The sequence below is a fragment of the Ostrinia nubilalis genome, chromosome 23 (genome assembly GCF_963855985.1).
Source record: "Ostrinia nubilalis chromosome 23, ilOstNubi1.1, whole genome shotgun sequence".
Taxonomy (NCBI): domain Eukaryota; kingdom Metazoa; phylum Arthropoda; class Insecta; order Lepidoptera; family Crambidae; genus Ostrinia; species Ostrinia nubilalis.
The window spans coordinates 108,140-131,951 of NC_087110.1; the positions used below are offsets into that span (position 1 = coordinate 108,140).

Here is a 23,812-nt window from a genome sequence, read left to right on the forward strand (position 1 = left end):
TGAAAAAAGCGTCGACTTACAAACCTTGCCGAAGTCATACAGGATGTTAGGGACAGCTTGGCAATCAATTCCACCGGTTTTTTAAGTTTTTCCAACCAGTACCTTACATCCTGTATAAGTTTAAGTTTATTAGAAATAGTTTCTGTGAAATCCACTGGCCAAACCATCTCAGCAACACAGAGGTACACTCATAATTATTATGTCAAGCTTCTAAAGAAAAGATGGTGTTTTCCTCAAAAACATGGGAATTTGTCAATTACTTGGAGGTCTTCCTAGCGATTACGCTGCCGCTCAGTGGACACACGCCCGTATTCACAAACGATGCTTGCTTAAGTGAAGCAGAAAATCGAACGCACAGTGTTGAATAGAGCTATGTGATTGGTTCGTGTGTCACCCTGTGCGTCAACGCGCACTGTGAGACCGGACTCTGTGCTTCATTTGGCCGGACATTTTACCCTAATAGCCGGACATGCGACAGGGGGGGGGGGGGGGGTGCAATTAGTGAGCTCACGAGTTAGCCTAACGTCCTGATGCGTGCGTGTTATATTCTGTGGCTCGACTTTCGCCTGGCGCGGCAGCCAAATAAAAAGCCTAACAAATCCGGACAGGCCGGACATCGGTTATTTTGGCCGGACACGCAATCAAAAAGCCTAACTATGTCCGGCTTTATCCGGACGCCTGGCAACCCTAGACGGGTACCCGGCTGGTGGGACCCTGGCCAGTTGGAAAGAGGGCTCGATGGTATGTATTGTAGGTCGGTGGAGCCTACAGCTCGTTGTTGTGGCGACGACGCACGTACCGCGCGAAGTAGTCCGGGCGCCAGCACTTGCACGAGCCCGGCACCAGGAACCAGTCGTAGTATAGGCGGACCTGCAACCGGCAATCAGCATTAGAGACCTATTTTTTGTATGCTACCTGTGTTATATTATGTATGTTTACCTAATAAAGAAAATATAATCTACTATATAAAAATAAGTCGAGTTTTCCTTCCTGACGCTACAATAACTCCAGAACGCACGAACCGATTTCCAGGGTTTTGAATTCGTTGGAAAGATCTCGGGCTCCGTGAGGTTTATAGCAAAGAAAATTCAGGAAAATTTAACAAACGAAATTCCACGCGGGCTTAGCCGCGGGCGGAAAGCTAGTCTAATATAAAAATGAATCGCAAAATGTATTGGTAAACGCATAAGTAACTCAACAACGCCTGGACCAATTTTACCAATTCTTTTTTTTAATGTTCGATGAAGTCCAAGGATGGTTTATACGGCGAGAAAAATTAGAATAATTCCCGGGAAAACCCCGGGCTAAGCTGCGTCCCCGCAGAGTACCTACATACTTTTTATCGGCTTACAGCTTAATGCGGCTATTAATCAGTATTTATGAAAGTAAGAACATTACACCGATTTGATATCGGCCAATTCCTCGAACACCTTACTTAAGCCGATTATCTTCCCGATCTGTATAGCCTACGGGGACTCTCTAACGACACAAGCAAATGTGAACGGCTTACGAGCCTGATGGATAAGATTAACTAATTACACCTGTAAAGGCTGAGGATTCTGCACAGAACCAATGTTAAATATCGTCACCGTCGTGGCAGAATTAAATAACTGACAAAACCAAAGTTGCGAGATATTCACGTTTTTGTGATTTTTTTCGTTAAAAATGGCGATAACTTTTAAGGGTAAAAATATTTTACTGTCGGTCTTTTGATATTTTATACAGCAAATTTACCTTTATTAATTCAATATTCTTCGATGATGTTATTTTGTATTATTTTAAATAAAAAAATAAAAATGTAATTATTTAGTTTTGCCACAACCGTATTTTACAACTAAGTTGCAGTTATTTACTTTTTGCATGTCACTTATTTAGTTTTACCACAACCAAGGTATTACAAAAACGAATATTTCCATTGAATAAGTACACTTGTTTAATTTTGCCACACTTTTATTGACCTAAATGTTGATTTATTCATTTTATTTTATTTGTTTTGTTAATGCGATTTTAGTCAAAATCTGTAAAATTGTTAAATAATACTAGAATATACCTACTTATTAAATAGTTATAAATGTTTAACAAATTGTTATGGTAACCATCAACATCAGATTCCTATAACATTGAAATTAAATTGAAAGAACCAACATCAAAATGAATATCAAAATTAAAATAATCCAAAAACAATAAAACTGTAATAGGGATATCTCCCTAGGGATCCATAGGGATCCTTTACCCTCAACGTCATGGCAGAACGACGTTCAATGTCACTGCAGATCTCCGTTGACGCTAAGGCACATCGGCAGCTCAATAGACAGACATGAAAGTCCTTGCGACATGATGTTCGCAACTTTAATACAAATAGTATTAAAGAGGCGATAGAGCGGAACCAAGGCTCGAAAGTGTTCGCTAGAGACAACTCTATTGGGCGAAGCTAGCTGACGAAGCTGAAGACTGCGGAAGGTGGTGTAACGTCAACAAAAACCGAGGTTCTGGGTGAGATTGAAAAGTTTTATGGACAGCTATATACCTCGACGAAGATATTGTGGATATCAGCATTATCAGCCTATACGAGATTAGGATGGCTCTCAAACACCTAAAGAACAACAAGGCACACCGGGTCATGACGGGATAACCTCGGTCCTTCAGAGACTATTTAACTTCGTCTTACTCCAGGGAACAACGCCAGAGGCTTGGAACAGAAGCGTGGTGGTACTCTTCTTCAAGAAAGGGGATAAAACCTTGCTGAAGAATTACTGACCCATCTCGCTTCTGAGTCATGTCTACAAGCTGTTTGCGAAAGTTATCACGAATGATCTCGCGCGTAGGTTCGATGACTTCTAGCCTCCCGAACAAGCCGGTTTCTGAAAAGTATCGGTACATATCGAGGTGCTAAAGTGCTTGTACAGAAACGCCACCATGTTGGTCCGAGTACAGGAGTGGAGTACGAGGGCGATTCCTCTGCAGCGAGGCATGAGGGAGATGTTATATCTCCGGATCTCCGAAACTATTTACCGCTGCATTGGAAGACGCTTTCAAACTCCTTGAATAGAAAGGATTCGGCACAAACATCAACGACGAGTACATCATTCAGCTTCGGTTTGCCGACGATATTGTGTGGTCATGGCAAAATCACTGGAAGACCTCGGCACTGAAGAAAGTTGAGAAATAATAATATTTTATGTTGGGATCATTGATTTTTATTCTGTGTAAATTGTAAATGACAGCTAGAAGACTCGATGACATTTGTATGGATATTCTTCCTTCTCTATGGTAACCTGACCTGTGCAAGACGTAATAAAATAAGTTAACTAAATACTCTTTCATTTAAACTAATTCTAACAGGTTATGGGCTGATATTAGATTATAAAAGTGATAAAGAGTGTAATTTGCTATTAAGCCAGATGGCACAGGCCGTAGGGAAGCGTTAGTTCTCACATTTTTCAGGAGCGTCTTTTCTTTGTTACTATCAAGTCGAACTTAAAGATGGCTACCGGCTCAACAAATTTATTAATGCCTCAACTGACCGATAAATTGAACTTTTCCCATTGGAAATTTCGTATAAAAACTCTACTCGAAGAGAGAGGTGTAGTCCAAGCAATTAATTTTGACATATTGAACGAAAAGGACGACAAAAAGATCACAGCGTTCCAGATTGAGGACGCCAAGGCGCGGTCAGTAATTGTGCAATGCGTATCAGATAAATATATAGATATCATTAACCCTTAATTACTCGCATAAAGAATCTTACATAACTGCTCGCATGGGGTCACAGATGACCCCAAATTGTGTGAGTAGTTTTTAATACATACTGAAATTTATAAGTAAATGAAACTATATTATTATAAAAATGCTTTATTTATTCTTTAATATCTATAGGTAATAACATGAATTTCTTACTAATTATACAAAAACAAGCTAAATTAAAATAATTGTCAATAATTAACAATTTGTACTTAGGTATACTGAGATCATAGGTAATACTAGTATTTTTTAGGAACTCTCCGAATCATTCTTGTTACACTGTTGACAGTTTATTTCAGAGTGATCATTGCACACAAATCTTGTACATTTCTTGCATTTTCGATTCACTTGATTGTGCGGAGGATTGCTCGATCTCATTAGCGCTATCATGATCACTTTTTGTTATTTCATCTAACTCTGACTCAGAACTCGACCCTCCAACTTCTTCTTCATCAGAAACATCTTCCAACCATTGCACAATTTGCTATTTAATAAATTATATCTAAAGAAGAAATTATTATCACTAAAATGTACAGATAACCAAAATCTACAAGACCACTTTCTGGCATTTGACACTGTGATTAGTGACATGGAGGCTGCCGGACATAACATGGAGGAAACGGACAGGGTGGCCCATCTTTTATTAACTTTACCGGATGTGTATGAAACAGTAATAACAACGCTGGAAACCATGACTGTGGATAAAGAGTTAAACCTAGACTTTGTGAAATCAAGACTGCTGGATGCGGAATTAAAATTAAAAGGCAAAGAAACTATACATGAAATTAACTTTATGGCATGTTTTAAATGTGGAAAGAAAGGGCACAAAGCCGTTAATTGTTATACAAATTCGAATCAGAACTACAGAAATTCATTTGGAAACTATAGAGGAAGAGGCCGAACCATGACCAGGGGCCAAGGTCCAAGATACAGAGGCAGAACACCACAAAATAATAGACAAAAGTTAGCATTTCTAGCCATGTGTACTGTGGAGAAATTAAATAAATTCATTTTAGATTCAGGAGCCAGTAATCATATGGTAGCTATGGAGAATGAAAAATTTATGACAGACATACAAGAATTAAAACACCCAATTAAAATACAAATAGCAAATGGAGAAACTTTAATAGCGAAGAAAAAAGGCAAATTAAACACAAAATATCAAGACATAGAAATAGAATTGGAAGCATTACTAGTAGAGAACTTGTCCTATAATTTATTATCAATAAACAACATAACAAGAAAAGGATTTCAAGTAATCTTTGATCAAGAAAATGTAACATTAAGAAAAGGTGATATATATTTGAGTGGCACAAAAATGAGTAACATATACACTCTAGATTTGGAAATTGTAATAAATAGTGCTCACATTTCAAAAGAAAATGGAAATGATATTTGGCATAAAAGGTTGGGACACATTAATTATGATGATTTGAGAACATTGAATTTACCTGTACCTAACAAAAAGTGTACAACTTGTATAGAAGGAAAAAGTACTCGAAGAAGGTTTCATAATTCAAAGTCGAGACATAGTAAGCAAATAGGAGATCTTATTCATTCAGACGTCTGTGGTCCAGTAGAACCTACAACTTTACATGGTCATAATTACTTTCAAGTATTAATAGATGATTTTAGTCATTACACTGTGGTTAAACTGTTAAGAAGAAAAAGTGAAGCAGAAAGTAATTTAATAAATTTTATAAAATATATAAAAACACAGTTTGGGAAGAAAACAAAAAGGCTGAGACTAGACAATGGAGGAGAATTCAGTTCGAATATGCTCAAGAATTATTGTATGAATAAAGGAATAGAAATAGAGTATACAACTCCCTACACCCCCCAACAGAATGGTACCTCGGAGAGGATGAATAGAACATTATTAAACAAAGTGAGGACCAAATTAATTGAAACAAAATTACCAAAAGAACTATGGGGTGAAGCTTTATTCAGTTCAGCTTATGAATTAAACCGGAGTCCAACTACTGCACTAAATGGGAAGACACCATCTATGTTATGGTATGGTAAAAATAATTTAGAAAAATTGAGAGTTTTTGGAAGCAAAGCTTGGTGTGTAACTTTACCAAAACCAAAGAAATTGGAACCAAGAGCTAAACAGATGATTATGGTTGGATATTGTGGATCTGGGTATAAACTATGGGATTATGAAGAAAATAAAATAGTTGTTGCTACTGATGTTACATTTGATGAAACAGACATACACTACAGGAAGAATGAAAATGACAGTGAAAATATAAATGAACATAAAATAATAATTACCAGTAATGAAGATGAAAATGTTATGGAAGGAAAAACTGAAAAGAAAAACATGATTATAAATAAGAGTAATGAAGAAGAAAATGATACGAAAATTAATACTAATGAAGAAGTAAATGTTGAAGAAATGAATATGAAAGAACAGGAAGATAATATTAATGAAGAAAACAATTGTGATGAAGAATCAGAGAGGCCAATAAGACCTAGAGTTACACCAAAACATCTTGACGACTATGAGTTGTATATGGCATATTGCTTAAGTAGTATAGAAAGTCCAAACACATATAAAGAAGCCATTAAAGACAAAGATTGGGAAAATGCAATTAATAAAGAATTTAAGTCTCTACAAGATCTACAAGTATGGACAGAAAGTGACTTACCTGAAGGAAAAAAGGCTATCGAAACCAAATGGGTTTTTCGCACAAAACAGGATGGAACTAAAAAGGCGAGGTTAGTCGCAAAAGGGTTTCAAGCTGATGCAAACACTTCGGAGTTATATTCTCCAGTTGCAAAGACAACAACTATAAGATTAATGCTGTCACAAGCTATGACAAACAATTGGGAAATACGACAGCTTGATATACCATCTGCATTCTTAAATGGAGAGTTGGAATCAACAGCAGAAGTATATATAAAAGTTCCTGAAGGGATGAATATTAAAAATGGAAAAGTACTAAAATTACAAAAAGCCTTATACGGACTTAAAGAAGCACCACGTTGTTGGAATGAAACAATAAACAAATTTTGTGAGTCCATAGAAATGAAGCGATCTAAATATGATGTGTGTTTATATACTGGAAATGGCATATGGCTTGTTATATTTGTAGATGATATTTTAATAATTGGAGACTCAAAGACAATAGAAACAACTGTACAGAAACTAAAATCCCAATTTAAAGCCAAAGACATGGGTTATGTAAAAAGTTTCCTAGCTATTGACATAGAGAGAAATGAAAACACATTAACATTATCACAAGAAAAGTTTATTGACAAATTGTTACAAAATTTTCATATGGCTGATTGTAATGCAGTTTCTACACCAATGACAAGTAACTTCCAACCTGAAACAGAAAACAAGATTATTAATACAGTACCTTATAGATAATTAATTGGAGGACTTACTTACCTGTCAATGATGACACGGCCCGATATAATCTATGCCACAAGTTATCTCAGTAGATACTTGGATAAACACACTGAAGAACTGTGGAGAGCAGCAAAGAGAGTGCTCAGATACTTAAAAGGCACCAAGGATCTTAAACTGACTTATACCAGAAATGATGTCAATAATATTTCAGCTTTTTCAGATGCAGATTGGGCAGGAGACAAGTCCGATCGAAAGAGCACGAGTGGCATGGCAGTGTTCCATGGGAACAACCTCATCTCGTGGGCATCCAAGAAGCAACCTGCTGTCGCCTTGTCAACTGCCGAGGCGGAGTATGTCGCCACAGCACTATGCGCTGCTGAGCTCCTGTACATCCGAGGACTCGCCAGTGAATTCAATGAATGCAGTGTTGTGTTGTTTGTGGACAATAGTAGTGCAATTAAAATGATATCGAACTATGAAAACACTAAACGATCGAAACACATTGACATTAAAGTGCATTTTATAAAAGACATCGTAAATAAGAAGTTATTACAAGTGAAATATGTGTCGACAGATGAAAATATCGCGGACATCATGACAAAACCCTTGTGTCGTGAAAAGTTTCAGAAGTTTAGGGAAAATTTGATCAAGTAAGAGGTTTTATTTTTTTAATTTAGGTTATTTTTTGTTTGACATTTGACAATCACTGACATTTCAACACATGACATTTGACGTTTGTAGTATGACCAGTAATAAAAATGTGTCAATTTCAAGTCCGAATTGTAGATTGAATAAAAATTTGTACTTTAGTTTAAAACTTGCTTAAACGGAAACTTGAAATTGCAGGCGGGTATAAGATATAGTGTAAAATAGGCTTAACTAAAATATCCTACATGTTGCTGATATATGTAAATTAATATTATTATCACTTTATACTTACACTTAAAAGAAAAATGTTAATGTTATTTAATTAAGTTGCCAAAGCTGACAAGTGTGAAATAAAACTTAATTATTATTTAAGTTTTAATAAATTGTCATAAAAAATGATTTTTGATGTTACTAACTTCAAAGATTTGTAAAAGGATTTTTATCTTGATTTCTTTTTTAAATGTTTATGTTAAAATAACTAATAACATAACTAATGTTGTGTATTAAAGTGTAAAAGTTTTGTTTTTAAATGAGGATTCTAATACTTTATTTGATAAGTTGATTTGTATTATTTAGCGATTTAAACTTAACAATACTTGTATTTTATAAGGTCTAAATCGAGGGGTCGTGAAGAAAGTTGAGAAATAATAATATTTTATGTTGGGATCATTGATTTTTATTCTGTGTAAATTGTAAATGACAGCTAGAAGACTCGATGACATTTGTATGGATATTCTTCCTTCTCTATGGTAACCTGACCTGTGCAAGACGTAATAAAATAAGTTAACTAAATACTCTTTCATTTAAACTAATTCTAACAGGCACAATGCTCGAAGACCTTAATCTCCCAAAAGGTAGGCCTTCGGGTGAACAACATGGAAAAACGAAGCTTTTGTCGAATGTCTATGTTGCGCCCTACCCAGTTTCGGTTAGGAGCTCGAATCTTGAGATTGTTGACAAGTATGTCTACCTTGGACAAACGTTTCAGCTAGGTAGAGAAAGAGGTCGAATCCAACTCAGCTGGGAAGCATTCGGGAAACTACACAACATCCTTTCGTCCAAAATATCTCAGTGCCTAAAGACAAAAATCTACAATCTGTATGTGTTACCACTGATGACGGCTCGGGAACGCGGCCTCTTACTCAAGTTGCACAGCGTGCTTTGAAGAGGGCTATGCTCAGTTTTTCTGTACAAGAGATAGGGCACATAGTACGCAGAACTGACAGACGATGGGGCAGCAAGGTTCTGGAGTGGAGGGCACATACCGAAAAGCACAACGTGGACTTCATAAAGGTAGCAGGAAAGCACTGGATGCAGACCGCTACCAGCCGGTCATATTGGAAATCATTGGGGGAGGCCTATGTTCGGCAGTGGACGACCTATATGGCTGAAATGATGATGATGATGATGAAGGTTTAACGTCTGAGTAATGAACATTTTGATTTATTTCATTTTTGCAACATTACTTTAAATGTTACTTTTAATTTCAAACACAATTGTACGAGTATTTTGAAGCAATGTTTCGGATTGAGTTGTGGCAGAATTAAATAAAGTCACTTATTGACTTTCTTAGTACAAGTATTTTGAAACAATGTTTTGCAGTGAGTTGTGGTAGAATTGAGAATGTTACTAGGTATGCAAAATCACTTGAAACCTATGTTACAGTTAAGCTTTTACATTTACAAATACATTAGTTTTTATTTCATTCAAAAATACCCAGTAGTTATGATTTTATAGGCATTCAAAGTTCGCTTAAAGATTGAGTCCCGCCGACGGTCACGTGACCCCGTGTGACGTACATTCACAGCGTCCGCTCACTAGAAAACGGATATAAACATACTTAAATATTTTTTTTTTGTAAATACAAACTTATTATACATATTAACACCCAGACCCATCACAGAAATTAAAATTGAACCAAACCCAAACTTGATGCGATTGTGTCGTTTTATTGCGAATTACCTTCCAGCTCCATCATTAGACCCCGATTACTATATAGAATTAAAATACTCATCAATACAAAACGAACGAGCCCAAACTCGATGGATTTAAGTCGTTTTATTATAGAGTTCCTATGGCCACCTTCCAGCTCCATCATCAGATCAGCTCCATGTCATCATAATATTGCATGGTCATCCAAATCACATGTGTTTGCGAAATTTCAGCTTAATCGGTTGCCTGGAAGTGTGTCTTAATTCAGTTTGCAAGATTCCACCCATACAAATATGAGCCAGTCGTTGTAATATGACGTCACGCGCATAAAATGGCGGGCCGGCCGCCGCCCGCACTTTTAAAATTCAATATCTTGGAAACTAATTGACGTATCGAAATAATTCTTTCACGTGTATTTTTTATTTTTAACAGAGAATACAGAAAGCTAAAAAACAAAATTAGTGAACATTCTTCATTAAATAAAGTCACTTATTCAGTTTTGCCAGGTAAATTTTACAACAAACAGAGTTGTAATTTATGGTCAATAGTTTCACTAAACTGAAGATATCTTTGGAAATATCATAGATATTGCCACGAGAGTAAGACCAAAATATAGGTAACACTTTCTACTATACAAAAAGTGGAAAAAGTGATTTTTGCCAAAAGTGTCAGTTATTTAATTCTGCCACGACGGTGACGATATGTATGTCATCGTTGGCTCTGATTAAATCGCTCTTGATTTGCAGTCATAATTTTGCATGAATAAAATGGATATGATTCAGGCAAAGCCGCTGGCATTGTAAGTACCTGATAGCAGCCGAACTTGTCGTGCCCGTCGCAGTGCGGCGGCTTGTCGGTGCTGGGCTCGCCTTCCACGGGGCCGGAGCGCTTCTGCAAGTACTGCTGGTACTCCTGCGCACATACAAGAGAAACTCATTCTTCTATCAATGTGAATAAGACTGCTTTTCCCATCACGTGGATCACAACCCTCATGTGACAACCAAAATTACCAACACTCAAAATTACCGACGTCTTTTGTTTAAGAGTTGCCATAGGCTAAAGGACATGAATGACTAATACAAGCTATTGGGACTCGAGTTCTTTAGTCGTTTTGGTCTTGACTGAGCAGTCGTTCATGGTCACATAGAAGATTCCGCGTCGATGGTAAACCTATCCGTGTTTACCTTCGACGTTCTGCTGTCTGAGTCGAATTTAATTTTCTAAAGTAGAAATAAATCGGAGAGAGAATCCCATGACGCTAATTAGTACAAACTTTTACTTCTAAGATACGGGAATTATCCGACCACTCTTTCCTATTAGTGCAACTCCTGAATAAACAGGATCTACAGCTTGGCCTCCAATGAAACCCAACCTGTGAAGGTTGGAAAAGTTGTCTTCTGAATTGAATTACTTCTAAGATAGCATTGTAGTAATAGTGGTTCTGACCTGGAAGTCCTGCACGTGCTGCGCGAGCGGGTAGTGCATCTCGGCCACCAGCAGCGACACCCAGCGCGGCGAGCTCAGGCAGCCGCCCTCCAAGTAGTGGCAGCGCGACTGCATGCATCTGGCGAGGGGCACCAGGGTTACGAACATAGAAAAACTGGAACCTTTGGGCATGAGCGTACTCGGCATCGGGTGGACCGACAAGGTGGACCAACGACATCGTAAAGGTAGACGGGAAGCACTGGACGCAGGCCGCTACCAATCGATCAACGTGGAAAGCATTCATGGGGAGGTCTATGTTCAGCAGTGGACGTCCTATAGCTGAAATGAGTACTCGGCTTCGGAGATCAGAGCCAGAGCAATTCAGATTGATTATTATTATAATACGGTCCTTCAGCCTTAGAGGAAGAAATTTGTGGCCGTTTTAGTGGCATGAAAGAGAACTTCGGTCTAGATCTGAATACTCCATGTTTTTCTATCATCATCATCATCATTTCAGCCACAGGACGTCCACTGCTGAACATAGGCCTCCCCCAATGCTTTCCATGTTGATCGATTGGTTGGGACGTCCACTTACAAGGTGGACCGACGACATCGTAAAGGTAGCAGGGAAGCGCTGGACGCAGGCCGCTACCAATCGATCAACATGTTTTTCTATACAAAGTTAAAATTAACACGGCCGGTGCGAAACGATTTCGCATCATCGCATGTCACGTAAGTATGTAACTTTGTCTAAGGAGAAATAAGCAGGTATCATCCAGCAGTATCAATTTATCTCTCAGACCTGTAAAGGAGGACGGATAGACTCTACTGGCCATAACTCGTTTCTTTCTGACCTCTTTACTCCACATGGTGGTGGGTGCTTACCTGGTGACCTCGACGGTCTGGGTGAAGTAGCCCTCGTATGGGATCTGCACGACGTAGCGCCACACGCCCTGGTAGTTGCGCGCGAACACCGGCGTGGCGTACTCGACGCGCGCCGGGCACGGGGTCGGTGGGCCCTGTAAGTAAATAATAATGAACCAACCAAGCGATTGATAAGATTGACTGGAATATAATGCCAAATGGCATTAAGTTCATAAAAACAAACCTCATATCGATGGTGAGGAGCAGGGGCTCCTCTGTGCGGTGTGCCGGGGTCTTCACGGCGTTCGAGCGGGGCACTCGACTCGCTATCACCGTTGATCGCTCGGTAGAGCATGCAGAATCTGATAAAAACAGAATTAAATATTACCATCAAGGCAGGTTTACTACGATGTAGTAACAAAACGCAACCTACATGACAACTGACTGACATTGACAACTTTGACAAGGCGCAATTTCCATCTGTGCGTGACATTTCGCCTGTTTTTTCCGTCTCGCGAGTGTCAGTGGCTACACGTGTTTCAGGAAAACAATTAGTTTTGGTGTAATTACTAGTGTAATCTTTTACAGAAAACCAATTTTAAGCTAAATTATTACTAAAACAAGGGTGGTGGTACATAAGTTTATTTATTCTCGGTAAGTTTTAACAAAAATGGACCCTAGTCCTCCCGACCCGCCTGATCCTCCAGATCAGACGGATACAATGGAGGTCTCCCAACCCTTATTCTCCCAAACGGCAACTAAACGCCGCCTAGATACGGAGGTTGACTCCGAGCCCGCCAAGAGGACAAACACAGACGGATCTTCACAAAATCATCAATCGGTGTACACACATCCCTCACTTGTGATTGCTCCTAAAATATACAGCGACCAGGACAAAGGCCCCTTTATCGTTCACGTTTCCCATGTGGAAAATGAACCTTCTTCCCCAGCTTATATTCAACCCATGAGATTTGGCAAATTTCTGGTCACTAACAAGATACAGGGAATTATTTTAGACGGTGTCAAAAAAATTGGCAGAAACAGGATTTCTGTCGAATTTCTTTCATCCACTGCTGCCAACAATTTCCTTAATAATGAAATTTTGTCCATGTACAAATATGTAGCTTCCATCCCAACTTATAACGTGACCCGCATGGGCCTCATTCGAAATATCCCTACAGACTGGACCATGGAGGAACTCGCAGAATCCTTGACTACCCCAGACGGCTGCGGTATCCTTTTGAAGGCGCGCCGTCTCAATAGGAAACTAGTTCAAGAAAATCAAACTTCCTGGGTCCCCACACAAACAGTCGTAGTCACATTTAAGGGTCAAGTTCTCCCGGAAAGAGTCTTTTGCTTCCACAACTCATTACCAGTTGAGACGTACCAACTCCCAACTATCCAATGCATGAACTGCTGTCGTTTTGGCCACGTTAAGTCTCAATGCCGATCCAAGCCAAGATGCTACCGATGCACACAACCACACTCTGCTGAGGAATGCCAAGTTACGGAAGACAAAGCTACATGTATCAACTGTCAAGGCCCCCATTTTGCTTTAAACAGGTCCTGCCCAGAGCACTCTCGGCAGAAGGCAATTAAGATCACCATGTCTCAGGACAATGTCTCTTACTCCCAGGCCTCCTCCCAATTTGCGCCAGTTCGTAGGTCATATGCAGACATTGCTAAATCCCCATCACCCCAAAAATCCAACCCCACTCCTCAATCTTCCTACCCCCAATCCTCACCCTCCACTCAATCCAGCTCTTACAGAAAGTCCATCCCGCGTCCTTCCCGTCCTCATACGCCATTGAATAAAGGGTATGACAAACAGGCGCACCAAGCCATAATAGGCAACTGTGCCTCCGCCCTCCCCAATGGCTGCGCTTTAGGCGATGACTCTTTTTCCTCCTTAGGAGAGGAGAACCTTCTGGACCTGGTTCTCTCTCTTATCCTTCAAATTGTTTCTGGCCGTAAAAACACCTTACCGTCCAACGTTGCGCAAAAGCTTTCCCAAATCTCGCAGTTAACTTGCAATAATAATGTCGACAGAGGTAGTCCAATGGAACTGCAAAAGCATTAGACGTAAAAAACACGAATTAACTTTTTTAATTAATAAATATTCTCCATCGGTCCTAGCCATCTCGGAGACATGGCTGGTGCCTGGTTCACACTTTCGTGTATCAGGTTACTCGTGCCTCCGGGATGATAGGACCGATGGTTACGCGGGAAGTGCCTTACTTGTAAGGCGCTCTCTCCGCTATACCCAACTTCCTCTCCCCTCGCACAGTCAAGACATTAATGTCGTGGCCGTGCGAGTATTTGACATATCCTTTCTATCCGCTTACATTCCTCGTCCTAACTCTTCCTCTATTAATGAATTACGCTCTGCCATTATATCCCTTCCTCCTCCTGTCCTCATTATGGGTGACTTAAATGCCCATCACGTCTCATGGGGCTCATATCACTCTGACTCCCCTGGATCATTGCTTTTGGATCTTTTGGATGATTTGGACCTCTGCATTTTGAACAGTGGCTGTCCAACGAGAAGATGTGCGCCGTCTCAAAACCCAGCGTCTGCCGTGGATGTCTCGTTTTGTTCACCTAATTTAAGCTCAATTCTTTCCTGGAGTGTTCTTAAGAGCACGTTCGGTAGTGACCATTTTCCAATTTTAATTTCTCTACCGAATAATAACTCTGTAATAAATCGCCCCCCTCCCCTCTTAAAATATAAATTAAATAACGCTGATTGGTCAGGCTATTATGCGTCGGTTAGAGAAAAACTGAAGGACCTACCTAACGTCACTAACGAGAACGCTCTTGATGTGTACTCGGAGTTTGTGAATACCCTGCTGACATCAGCTGATGCTCATATTCCCACAAAAAACCCATCTAGGAAGGTGTCACCTCCCTGGTGGGATGCAGAGTGTACTGCTAGTGTCCAAAATCGTAAAGAGGCTGAAAAAAGATACAATCGTTCAATGTCCATGGAGAACTACATCTTCTACCAAAAAACTGCTGCGCAAACCAGAAAATTCCTGGCCAAAAAGAAGAGAAAGGGCTGGATTAAGTTCTGCGAGACTATGTCTCCAAGAACTCCTTCCTCAATAGTCTGGAAGCATATCAAAAGATACCGTAGGTCTTTATTACCAATTAATGCTCCATCAAATGATCCCTCAGCATGGTTAAATGCTTTCGCTGACAAATTGGCCCCTCCTTTTGTTCCTTTCATGGATAGCTTCCCTTCTCCCAGTAGTTTTCTCCCTCATACAAACAACCTCGATCGGCCCTTTTCATTTGAAGAACTGTCATTGGCTCTTGACGGTTTAAAGGATTCTTCCCCAGGGGTAGATGGAATCCCATACTCTTTTATATTAAAATCCCCCGAAAAAGCCAAACATTACTTTCTTGACACCATTAACTCTTTTCATGATCTAGGTTCTCTTCCGGAATCTTGGAAACAACAGATAGTTATTCCAATCCCCAAACCAGGAAAAGAACCTTCAGACCACAATTCCTACCGTCCTATAGCTCTCTCTTCCGTCCTTCTCAAAATAATGGAGCACATGGTTAAAAACCGCTTAGAATGGTTCTTAGAATCCAACAACATCTTGCCTAAGTCCCAATTTGGCTTCCGTAAAGGGCTGAGCACTCTCGATAGTTTGAGCATCTTGACAACCGATATTCGAGTAGCTTTCCAAAATAAAGAATTCCTTGTTGGTGTTTTCCTGGACATAGCCTCCGCGTATGATAATGTTTTGCTCCCATTGCTCAGGCAAAAATTGCACTTGCTGAGTATCCCGGAGAAACTGGTACGTCTCATCTGTAACACATTGATGTCTAGATCAATAACGGTGAGATGCCAAGACTCTTCTGTTCCTCGTTTAATATGGAAAGGCCTCCCTCAAGGGTCTGTGCTTAGTCCCCTACTCTATAGCGTTTATACATACGACCTAAACAGAACAGTTGACTCTTTCTGCAGCATACTGCAGTACGCGGATGATATATCCCTGTATTACTCCTCCAAATCTATTAACGAAGCAAGCTCCCGTCTAAACTCAGCATTAGATTACCTTAACTCCTGGATGACAGATCATGGACTCTCAATTTCTGTTCAAAAATGTAGTTGCGTTGTCTTCACTAGAAAACGTTCCATTCCAAATTTAGATATTTCATTGAACGGCGATACCATTCCCTGCAACAATCAAGTAAAGTTTTTGGGATTAGTTCTTGACACCCGATTGTCAGGTATCCCGCATTTCAGTTACATCCTTGGAAAGGCAGAAAAAGGGTTAAATATTCTTCGAGCCCTCTCGGGTGCCTGGTGGGGTGCTCATCCTTATTCCCAAAAGCTACTATATAATGCTATCGTTCGTAGCCATTTTGACTATGCTTCATTTCTGTTAGACCCGTGCAACAAATCCGTCCTCGATAAGCTTACTAAAACCCAGTCTAAATGTCTTCGCATAATACTGGGAGCTATGAAATCCTCGCCTATCAACGGATTACAAGTTGAAAGCGTGGAACCTCCCCTCTATTTACGTCGACAATACCTCAGTGACAGATTTTATTTAAAAGTTTCTCAAAATTCAACTCACCCATTAAATGACAAATTAATCCTCCTCTCTTCACTGATCAACAATGACCTCTCCCGGAGTTTACCATGTATCTTGTTAAGTTACCAGAAATTTAACCGTCTCCCCACTCCGATTGAAAACATGACATTGAATCCCCTTTTCTCTAACAGCTTTGAATCTCTACTTTACCATCCCTCGATTATTTTAAACTTTGGTATAACTAAAGATTCATGTTCTGCAGGCCAAGAATTTATCAAAATTGTCTCCGAACACTGGCAAGGCTGGCTCAAGATATATACTGATGCTTCTAAGCTGGACGAAGGTGGATGCACAGGTGCTGCAGTATGGATCCCAGCATACAAAATAACATTGAATTTTAAGTGTCCTCCTGTTACATCAGTGTTCACCGGAGAATCTGTTGCTATACTTGAAGCTATTCGCTACATTATCTCTCATCAACTCAACAACACTCTAATTTTCACCGATTCTCTAAGCTGTCTTCAATCCATTTTAGCCAATCCCTTCAAATCCAAATCCAAATTTCCAATAATTTTCAAAATTCGAGAAGCCCTATATCAGTGTAATCAGCTGAATTTAAACGTCGTTTTGGCCTGGATCCCAAGTCATCGAGGAATTCCTGGTAATGAAACAGTAGACTCATCCGCCAAAATTGCTATAACCACTGGCTCGTTGGAACATTACAAGTTATATGCGCATGACGCTTCCTCCCTGCCACGCAGTCACCTTTACAAATCATGGAATACTCATTGGGAAAAGTCTAAACGATTGGCTGGTAGATATTATGCAGACATCCAACAGAGCATTCCCACAAGACCCTGGTTCTTTAAATATCACCACTTATCTAAAAGGACTGTTTCCATTATCTGTCGCTTGCGTCTTGGACATGCTTGTACCCCGGTTCACCTTGCAAAAATGCGGATTAAAGATAATTCCCTATGTGAGTGCGGCTTAGATGAGGGATCAACCAATCATATATTTTTTAACTGTCCCAAAATTGGCTCTTCCTTGTTTGATTTTCTTCCAAAAAAATTCCCACTCCCTACTAACATTAAGTGTGTACTTAATTGTAATAACCCTTCCACTTTAAAATCCCTTGTTAAATTCATTAACTTAAACAAAATTAATTTGTAGGTGGATGCATAGATAAGAATAAGTACTACGTATAGATAGCCGTCTCAAGGTTTTGATAGAAAGAGGCGCCATCTAGTTCTCAAGCTCCGTACTCGCTTCTGCTTGTAACACGGTGCTTTCGTCGTTCATGGTTCGTATCCAGGTATTATTCCAAATATTATTTTGAGGCGCAGTTTTATTTTGGTAGATTTTTTTCCAAAACAATGCAACAGTGCATTAATTTGGAAAAAAAAATCTACCAAAATAAAACTGCACATAACCAATTGCTAAACAAGGTAAAAGAAATAAAAAACAAATATGTAAATCATTTAAAACTTTTATTTTTACTTTTATGTGATACAAAATATCTGTGCGCTAACATTTTCATAGGACAATTTTCATCAAAAACTATATTTTTACCATTTAATATATTATTTATTTCTTTACACCAGTCATTTATCATCAAGGAAATTCCTTTACATATTATAAGTTCTTTAACTTTTTCTTTATGACTTTCGCATGTCACAAAATTTAATGTTACAAGAGAAGTGGTTACCAATTTTATATATTCGGATATTTGATCCGATTCACACTGTGTTGATAAAATTAACAATGTGATTTCTTCTATATGCAATAGGCATTCCAGCAAATGTTTATTGGGATAGTGAAGATTGCATTTTTCTGAATATTTTTTCATAGTTATAAATTTTGAATAGATTTCTTCACCATCCCCTTCTAAATCACTTTTACACATTTCACAATAACCAATATTTTTATAAATTGTTTTAATAACCCAACCACTACAATAAGCAGCTGCTGCGCATTTTTCGATGTTTAACGGATTTTGGCTTTTTATTAAATTATCAATGTTGGTTAGATCCATGTTTATGTGATCAAAATTTATTATTATATTTTTAGGTAAGGGCCTAACAATGTTTTCATAAAAAAGGTATTTGAGATTTTGTAAACAATAGCCATCATCACTTTCGCAATTAGCCCCAATTGATTTAGGCGACACCATATTATTTATTAAAAGCGCTTTATAAGAAGCCTCAAATGCCGGCACTGTAGGCATTATATTTCGATGCCCATGAGCCCTTATTGCACCAAAAAAATTTTCTAAAGGGTCTTGATTGAAATTGCGCAGCAGTAAAGATTTGAGCCCAATGGAATGTAATTTTTTTGTTATTTGCTGGAATGCTTCTATAGTTTTAATCCAACTTCTTAAAGATGGAACCACCCCTGAGCGTGCTCCACCAACAAATTGCATGGATTTTAATATTGGTAGACTTTTATACCACAACTTATGATGTGGTGACTTTGGCGAGACCGCAGATCGGTAAACTTTACCCTTTTCAATTCTGTTGTAACTACCGTTTACGGAATCGAACAAATTGTCGAAAAATAATAAAATTTCTGCAGTATCTTGAGCTTCTTTTGGGATTCTGCCAGTTCCTATAAACAAACACATTATATAGTTACATACAAGTATAAAATATATTTACATACTTGTTTTAAATAAAATTATTATAAGGTAGTCCAGATAGTGTCGTGCACCAAATTAATTTTAATTTATTAATTCGTTAATCAAATTAATTGTAGTCAAGTCCAATGTATTCAATGCATTTTTGTAAAATTAAATCCTTATGTTAAAGTCAGTTAAAAACGAATCTAGACATTATGAAATCATGGAATATTTCCAAGCAGATGACATGAAACTCTTGCAGTAGAAACTAAGTTATAAATTATAATATTCGTGACTATGATGACTGGCATAAAAGGCAAGTACAAATAAATGTTTACCTGCTGTAAATCCCATGGCAACGCTGACAGTTTTACTAAAAAGTTCCGTGCAGTATTTAACCTTCATTTTAGGTATTAAATTAGGAATTACATGGCGCGCGGTAAGTTTAGGAATTAAGCGCATGCCTTTATAGCTTGGGCCCTTTTTGTATAGAGCTTCTAAATGGGCCCATTTTGCCGTGCGCTTTTTCCCATTCAGAGTAAATTCCAAATTTTTTGTAATCAGATTGTTTCTTATTCCTTTTAAAAGATGAGGGGGGTCGTATAGTGGGTAAATTTTGTGTTCGTTGATTTCAAAAAACCCCCCTTTAAATTCTTGATTCTGCCTTATATAATGACCTTTGGTGTCATTTATTAGTGAATTTATGGCAGCCATATTAGTGGATCCCTGGTCGCACGTTGTCGAAATGACTTTGAGTCCGGTTGCTAAAACGTTTTCAATTACTGTTTTTAATTGCCTTTTGAGATTCTCCGTTTTTGTGGATCCAGTACAAAAGCTATAAGCGACAGGCTGCTTAAATTTTTTGAATACTCCTCTGACCATAAATACCAACACGTGATCAGCAAATTTTCTTTCGCGTTCGAATCCGTCGTCCTCAAAACCTTTTATTTTATCGGTATGTTTATCAAATGCAACATGGGCAGCAATGGCCATTTCGTCAAATATTATAGAGCAATATCTATGCTTACTAGGCATTTTTTCTACCCTTTTCTTTAAATTATTAAAGATAATATCATTTATCCCAGGCATTAAATATGTTTTCGTCATTAATTTGTTCAAGGTAGTTTTTTTCGGCAGAACACATATTTGGCTCAGCAAGCGATATGCCTTTGGACTAGGTTTATATAATGATAATGCCAATATCTTTTCATCTAATGTGAAACGATGTCCTTTGGGGTGTTTTGTAGATTGTCTTATTTGCATATCAAAAAATGTTTTTGCTGCTGGTGACAAGTCTTTTGTAACATATTGATAAGCTTTGGAACGGGTCAATTTCTTGGCTATTTGTAACTTCTGTATTAATCCCGCTTTTGCTTTTTTGCATCGTCTGAGTTCCGCTTGTGTTTTGGCGACTGCTTTATATAGATCTTGTTCAAATTGGTTCTTGAACATATGGCCTAAAATTAAGAAATGGTAAGAGTTAGTTTAATATAACCACATTATTATGTATAAAAAAAAAAAAAATATATTTTCCTTACTTCTAATAACACCACTGTGAGTCCTTGTGCTTGGCTGCTTGCTTGCTGCTTGCTGGTCATCCATTGTCATGGGCGGAGGCCTTTTAGAAGTTGGTTGTGGTGCACCTGAAAAGAAACTTTTATAATTTACTTCATTCTGGTTCAAATGAGCATGGTATCTTGAAAGATAATAAGAACCTCTTCTTCTCTAATTAATTCTGGTGCTCAAATTCACAAAATTTCATACAAATAATCCGGCCAGATATTTGATTATGAGATTAGAGTTATGCAATAAAGATTTTGAATTTGAGTTTAACTAAGATTAAAACAAAGAGGCAAGATACGGCTTATGCGTCTCGTAAATGTCGAGTTCGAATGGCGTCCCAGGATGGCATTTTTGACAGGTAACAATCGGCCTTACCTACACATTACACGCACGGAGAGCCTTTTTGTAATGTTTTTACCCGACTGCGCCAGAAGTATGGTTATGTTTTTTTTAAATAAGCTCATACATGTGTCGTCTAAAATCATCCATAAGAGTTTATCCCGGCTCAGCGGCTGGGCATCAGTTTTCATTTATAAAATAAAACAAAACTTACTTCTAGTAACACCAGTGTAAATCATAGTGCTTGTGCTTGGCTGCTGGTCATCCATTGTCATGGGCTGAGGCCTTTTAGAAGTTGGTTGTGGTGCACCTGAAAAGAAATACATTTTATAATTTACTTCCTTCTGGTTCAAATGAGCATGGTATTTTGAAAGATTATAATAACCTCTTAAGACCTGATTCTGGTGCTCAAATTCACAAAATTTCATACAAATAAACCGGCCAGATATTGAGATTATGGGATTAGAATTACGCAATAAATATTTTTAATTTGAATTTGAGTTTTACCCAAGATTAAAACAAAGAGGTAAGATACGGCTTATGCTTCTTGTAAATGTGAAACTCGAATGGCGTCCCAGGATGCCATTTTTGACAGGTAACAATCGGTGTTTTAGATGACCTAAACTGAACTGGCCCACCAAACTCATTGACAGGGGGACGCCACCATCGTTCAACTTTATAGTTTCCTGCTGCTTTTACACTGCGCGGAAATTAGAAAAGTCAAGTTAATGTGAACACACACCAAACAGCGGGGTGGGGATGAAAATCATTTATTTTTCATCCCCACCTCACTGTTCGGTGTGTGTTCACATTGACTTGACTAATTTCCGCGTAGTGTAAAAGCATCATCCAGCATGGAAAAAGTCGGAACCAGCTATCCGGTATTGACGGTGGCGCCCCGCTGTCAATGTCACGGATAGGACAGTTAAGTATATTGGGTCTATACCTACGCATTACACGCACGGAGAGCCTTTTTGTAATGTTTTTACCCGACTACGCCAGAAGGAGGGTTATGTTTTTTTTTAAATAATAATAACTCATACATGTGTCGTCTAAAATGAGTTTATCACGACGCGCATCCTAGCCCGGCTGGGCATCAGTTTTCATTTATAAAATAAAACAAAACTTACTTCTAGTAACACCAGTGTAAGTCATAGTGCTCGTGCTTGGCTGCTGGTCATCCATTGTCATGGGCTGAGGCCTTTTAGAAGTTGGTTGTGGTGCACCTGAAAAGAAATAAATTTTATAATTTACTTCATTCTGGTTCAAATGAGCATGGTATTTTGAAAGATTATAATAACCTCTTAAGACCTGATTTTGTTGCTCAAATTCACAAAATTTCATACAAATAATCCGGCCAGATATTTGATTATGGCATTAGTTTTACATAAGATTAAAACAAGGGAAGATACACTTAAACGTCTCGTCACGCTCGAATGGCGTCCCAGGATAGCATTTTTGACAGGTAACAATCAATCTTACCCACACATTACACGCCTTTTTGTATTGTTTAAATATGAACAATTTAAGAACTAAAAAGAAAGACCACGGCATCACTTTTCATTTTAATACAATGAAAAAAAAACATGATGTCAGTGCCTTGTTTTCACGTCCACTGCTGGACAAAGCCCTCCTCCAAGGTCCAGCATAATTTTTTATATTATGCAATATAAAATTTCAGTGTCCTAGTTACAATAGGCTCAATCAATGCTGGGTTATTATTTATTCCGATTTTTGCCACTTGACATTTTGTCCATTGTTTCATTTTTGTTATAATCTTACCCCCTTACTAATAAAAAGTTACACAGTTGTTGAACACTGTTTTAAAATGATATTTCCATACTAAACGTCACTTTAAAAAACTGTTCAACGAGCGTGTAAGTTTTATTAGTAAGGGGGTTAATATTTAAAAGTTCTGTAAACTCTTATAACTGTTTATGAACTCATACTGATTTGTAAATAAACTATAGGTACAATACCATTTAATGTTTTGCTGTTTTATAAAAGAGAACACTAATAATATTTACTTACTAGTATTAGGACCACAATAGATCTCTTTATATGTGGGTGGCTGCTGCTCACACACGTCCATAGGCTCTGCTGTGTAACTGGATGGGACATCTAAAAAATAAAGACAAATTTAATATTTCATCCGTCATAAGAATAAAAAATTGCTCGACTTGGAGATATGTAGAACAACATACATGGTGACATTGCAAGATGTTGCCTTAGTATATTAGGAATGTCAGGACTTAATTTATGCGAAAGAAGAAAACCACGCTCCAGTCTACAGTGGTTGCGGGTTCCAATCCTGCAAGGCCATAATTTTGGTACAAATGTCAATCCATAATTATTATGGCTTTTATACATTATAAACATAGTAGGAACTTATTTATGTTAGTAGTTAGTGTCACAAAATTTATGTACCCTATTTTTATAGGGAACTTAGGTAAATGTGTTAGGTACAACTAGTTTATTACAAAATTAACAACTAAGATTTTGGAAGAATGGTGTATAATGTAGGTAATGATAACCTGTGTCTTAGTTTAATTACAAGTAATTAATTAAAAATAATAATTACGGATGTATTTTTACACAAATTTACATGCCAGCTGCGCTGGTGAGATAAATTGCACATCTCTTTAACATAAGACCACTTTTAAATTTAGTACCACACTATCTCGGTGAATAAAATTTTAGAATGTGTGAAAAAAATATTACATAGGTAATAATTATTATTGTCCTATATGTATATGTATAACTAACTAA

The 23,812-nt window shown here is 38.1% G+C and overlaps 2 protein-coding genes and 1 long non-coding RNA gene across 4 annotated transcripts in view; all 3 read right to left on the reverse strand.

Moving 5' to 3' along the window:
* Positions 1–23,812, reverse strand: part of LOC135083440 (uncharacterized) — a 262,840-nt gene that overhangs the window by 69,764 nt on the left and 169,264 nt on the right. The window lies entirely within an intron of this gene.
* Positions 1–23,812, reverse strand: part of LOC135083156 (uncharacterized) — a 25,645-nt gene continuing 1,833 nt past the window's right edge. The window contains exons 2-6 of the mRNA XM_063977891.1: positions 12,216–12,469; positions 11,993–12,126; positions 11,129–11,246; positions 10,490–10,594; positions 1–897 (exon numbers count right to left, since the gene is read on the reverse strand). Of these exons, the coding sequence (XP_063833961.1) occupies positions 766–897; positions 10,490–10,594; positions 11,129–11,246; positions 11,993–12,126; positions 12,216–12,464 (738 nt within the window). The 5' untranslated portion in view covers positions 12,465–12,469 and the 3' untranslated portion in view covers positions 1–765. The remainder of the gene's footprint in view (positions 898–10,489; positions 10,595–11,128; positions 11,247–11,992; positions 12,127–12,215; positions 12,470–23,812) is intronic.
* Positions 17,950–23,812, reverse strand: part of LOC135083295 (uncharacterized) — a 6,877-nt gene continuing 1,014 nt past the window's right edge. Inside the window, exons 3-8 of one of the 2 annotated variants that reach the window (XM_063978034.1) lie at positions 23,075–23,164; positions 22,174–22,269; positions 21,258–21,353; positions 20,680–20,784; positions 19,480–20,598; positions 17,950–19,131 (exon numbers count right to left, since the gene is read on the reverse strand). In XM_063978034.1, the coding sequence (XP_063834104.1) occupies positions 18,002–19,131; positions 19,480–20,598; positions 20,680–20,784; positions 21,258–21,353; positions 22,174–22,269; positions 23,075–23,164 (2,636 nt within the window). In that variant the 3' untranslated portion in view covers positions 17,950–18,001. Of the gene's footprint in view, positions 19,132–19,348; positions 20,599–20,679; positions 20,785–21,257; positions 21,354–22,173; positions 22,270–23,074; positions 23,165–23,812 lie in introns of those variants that run through there. The other variant, XM_063978035.1, reaches the window with a different exon arrangement.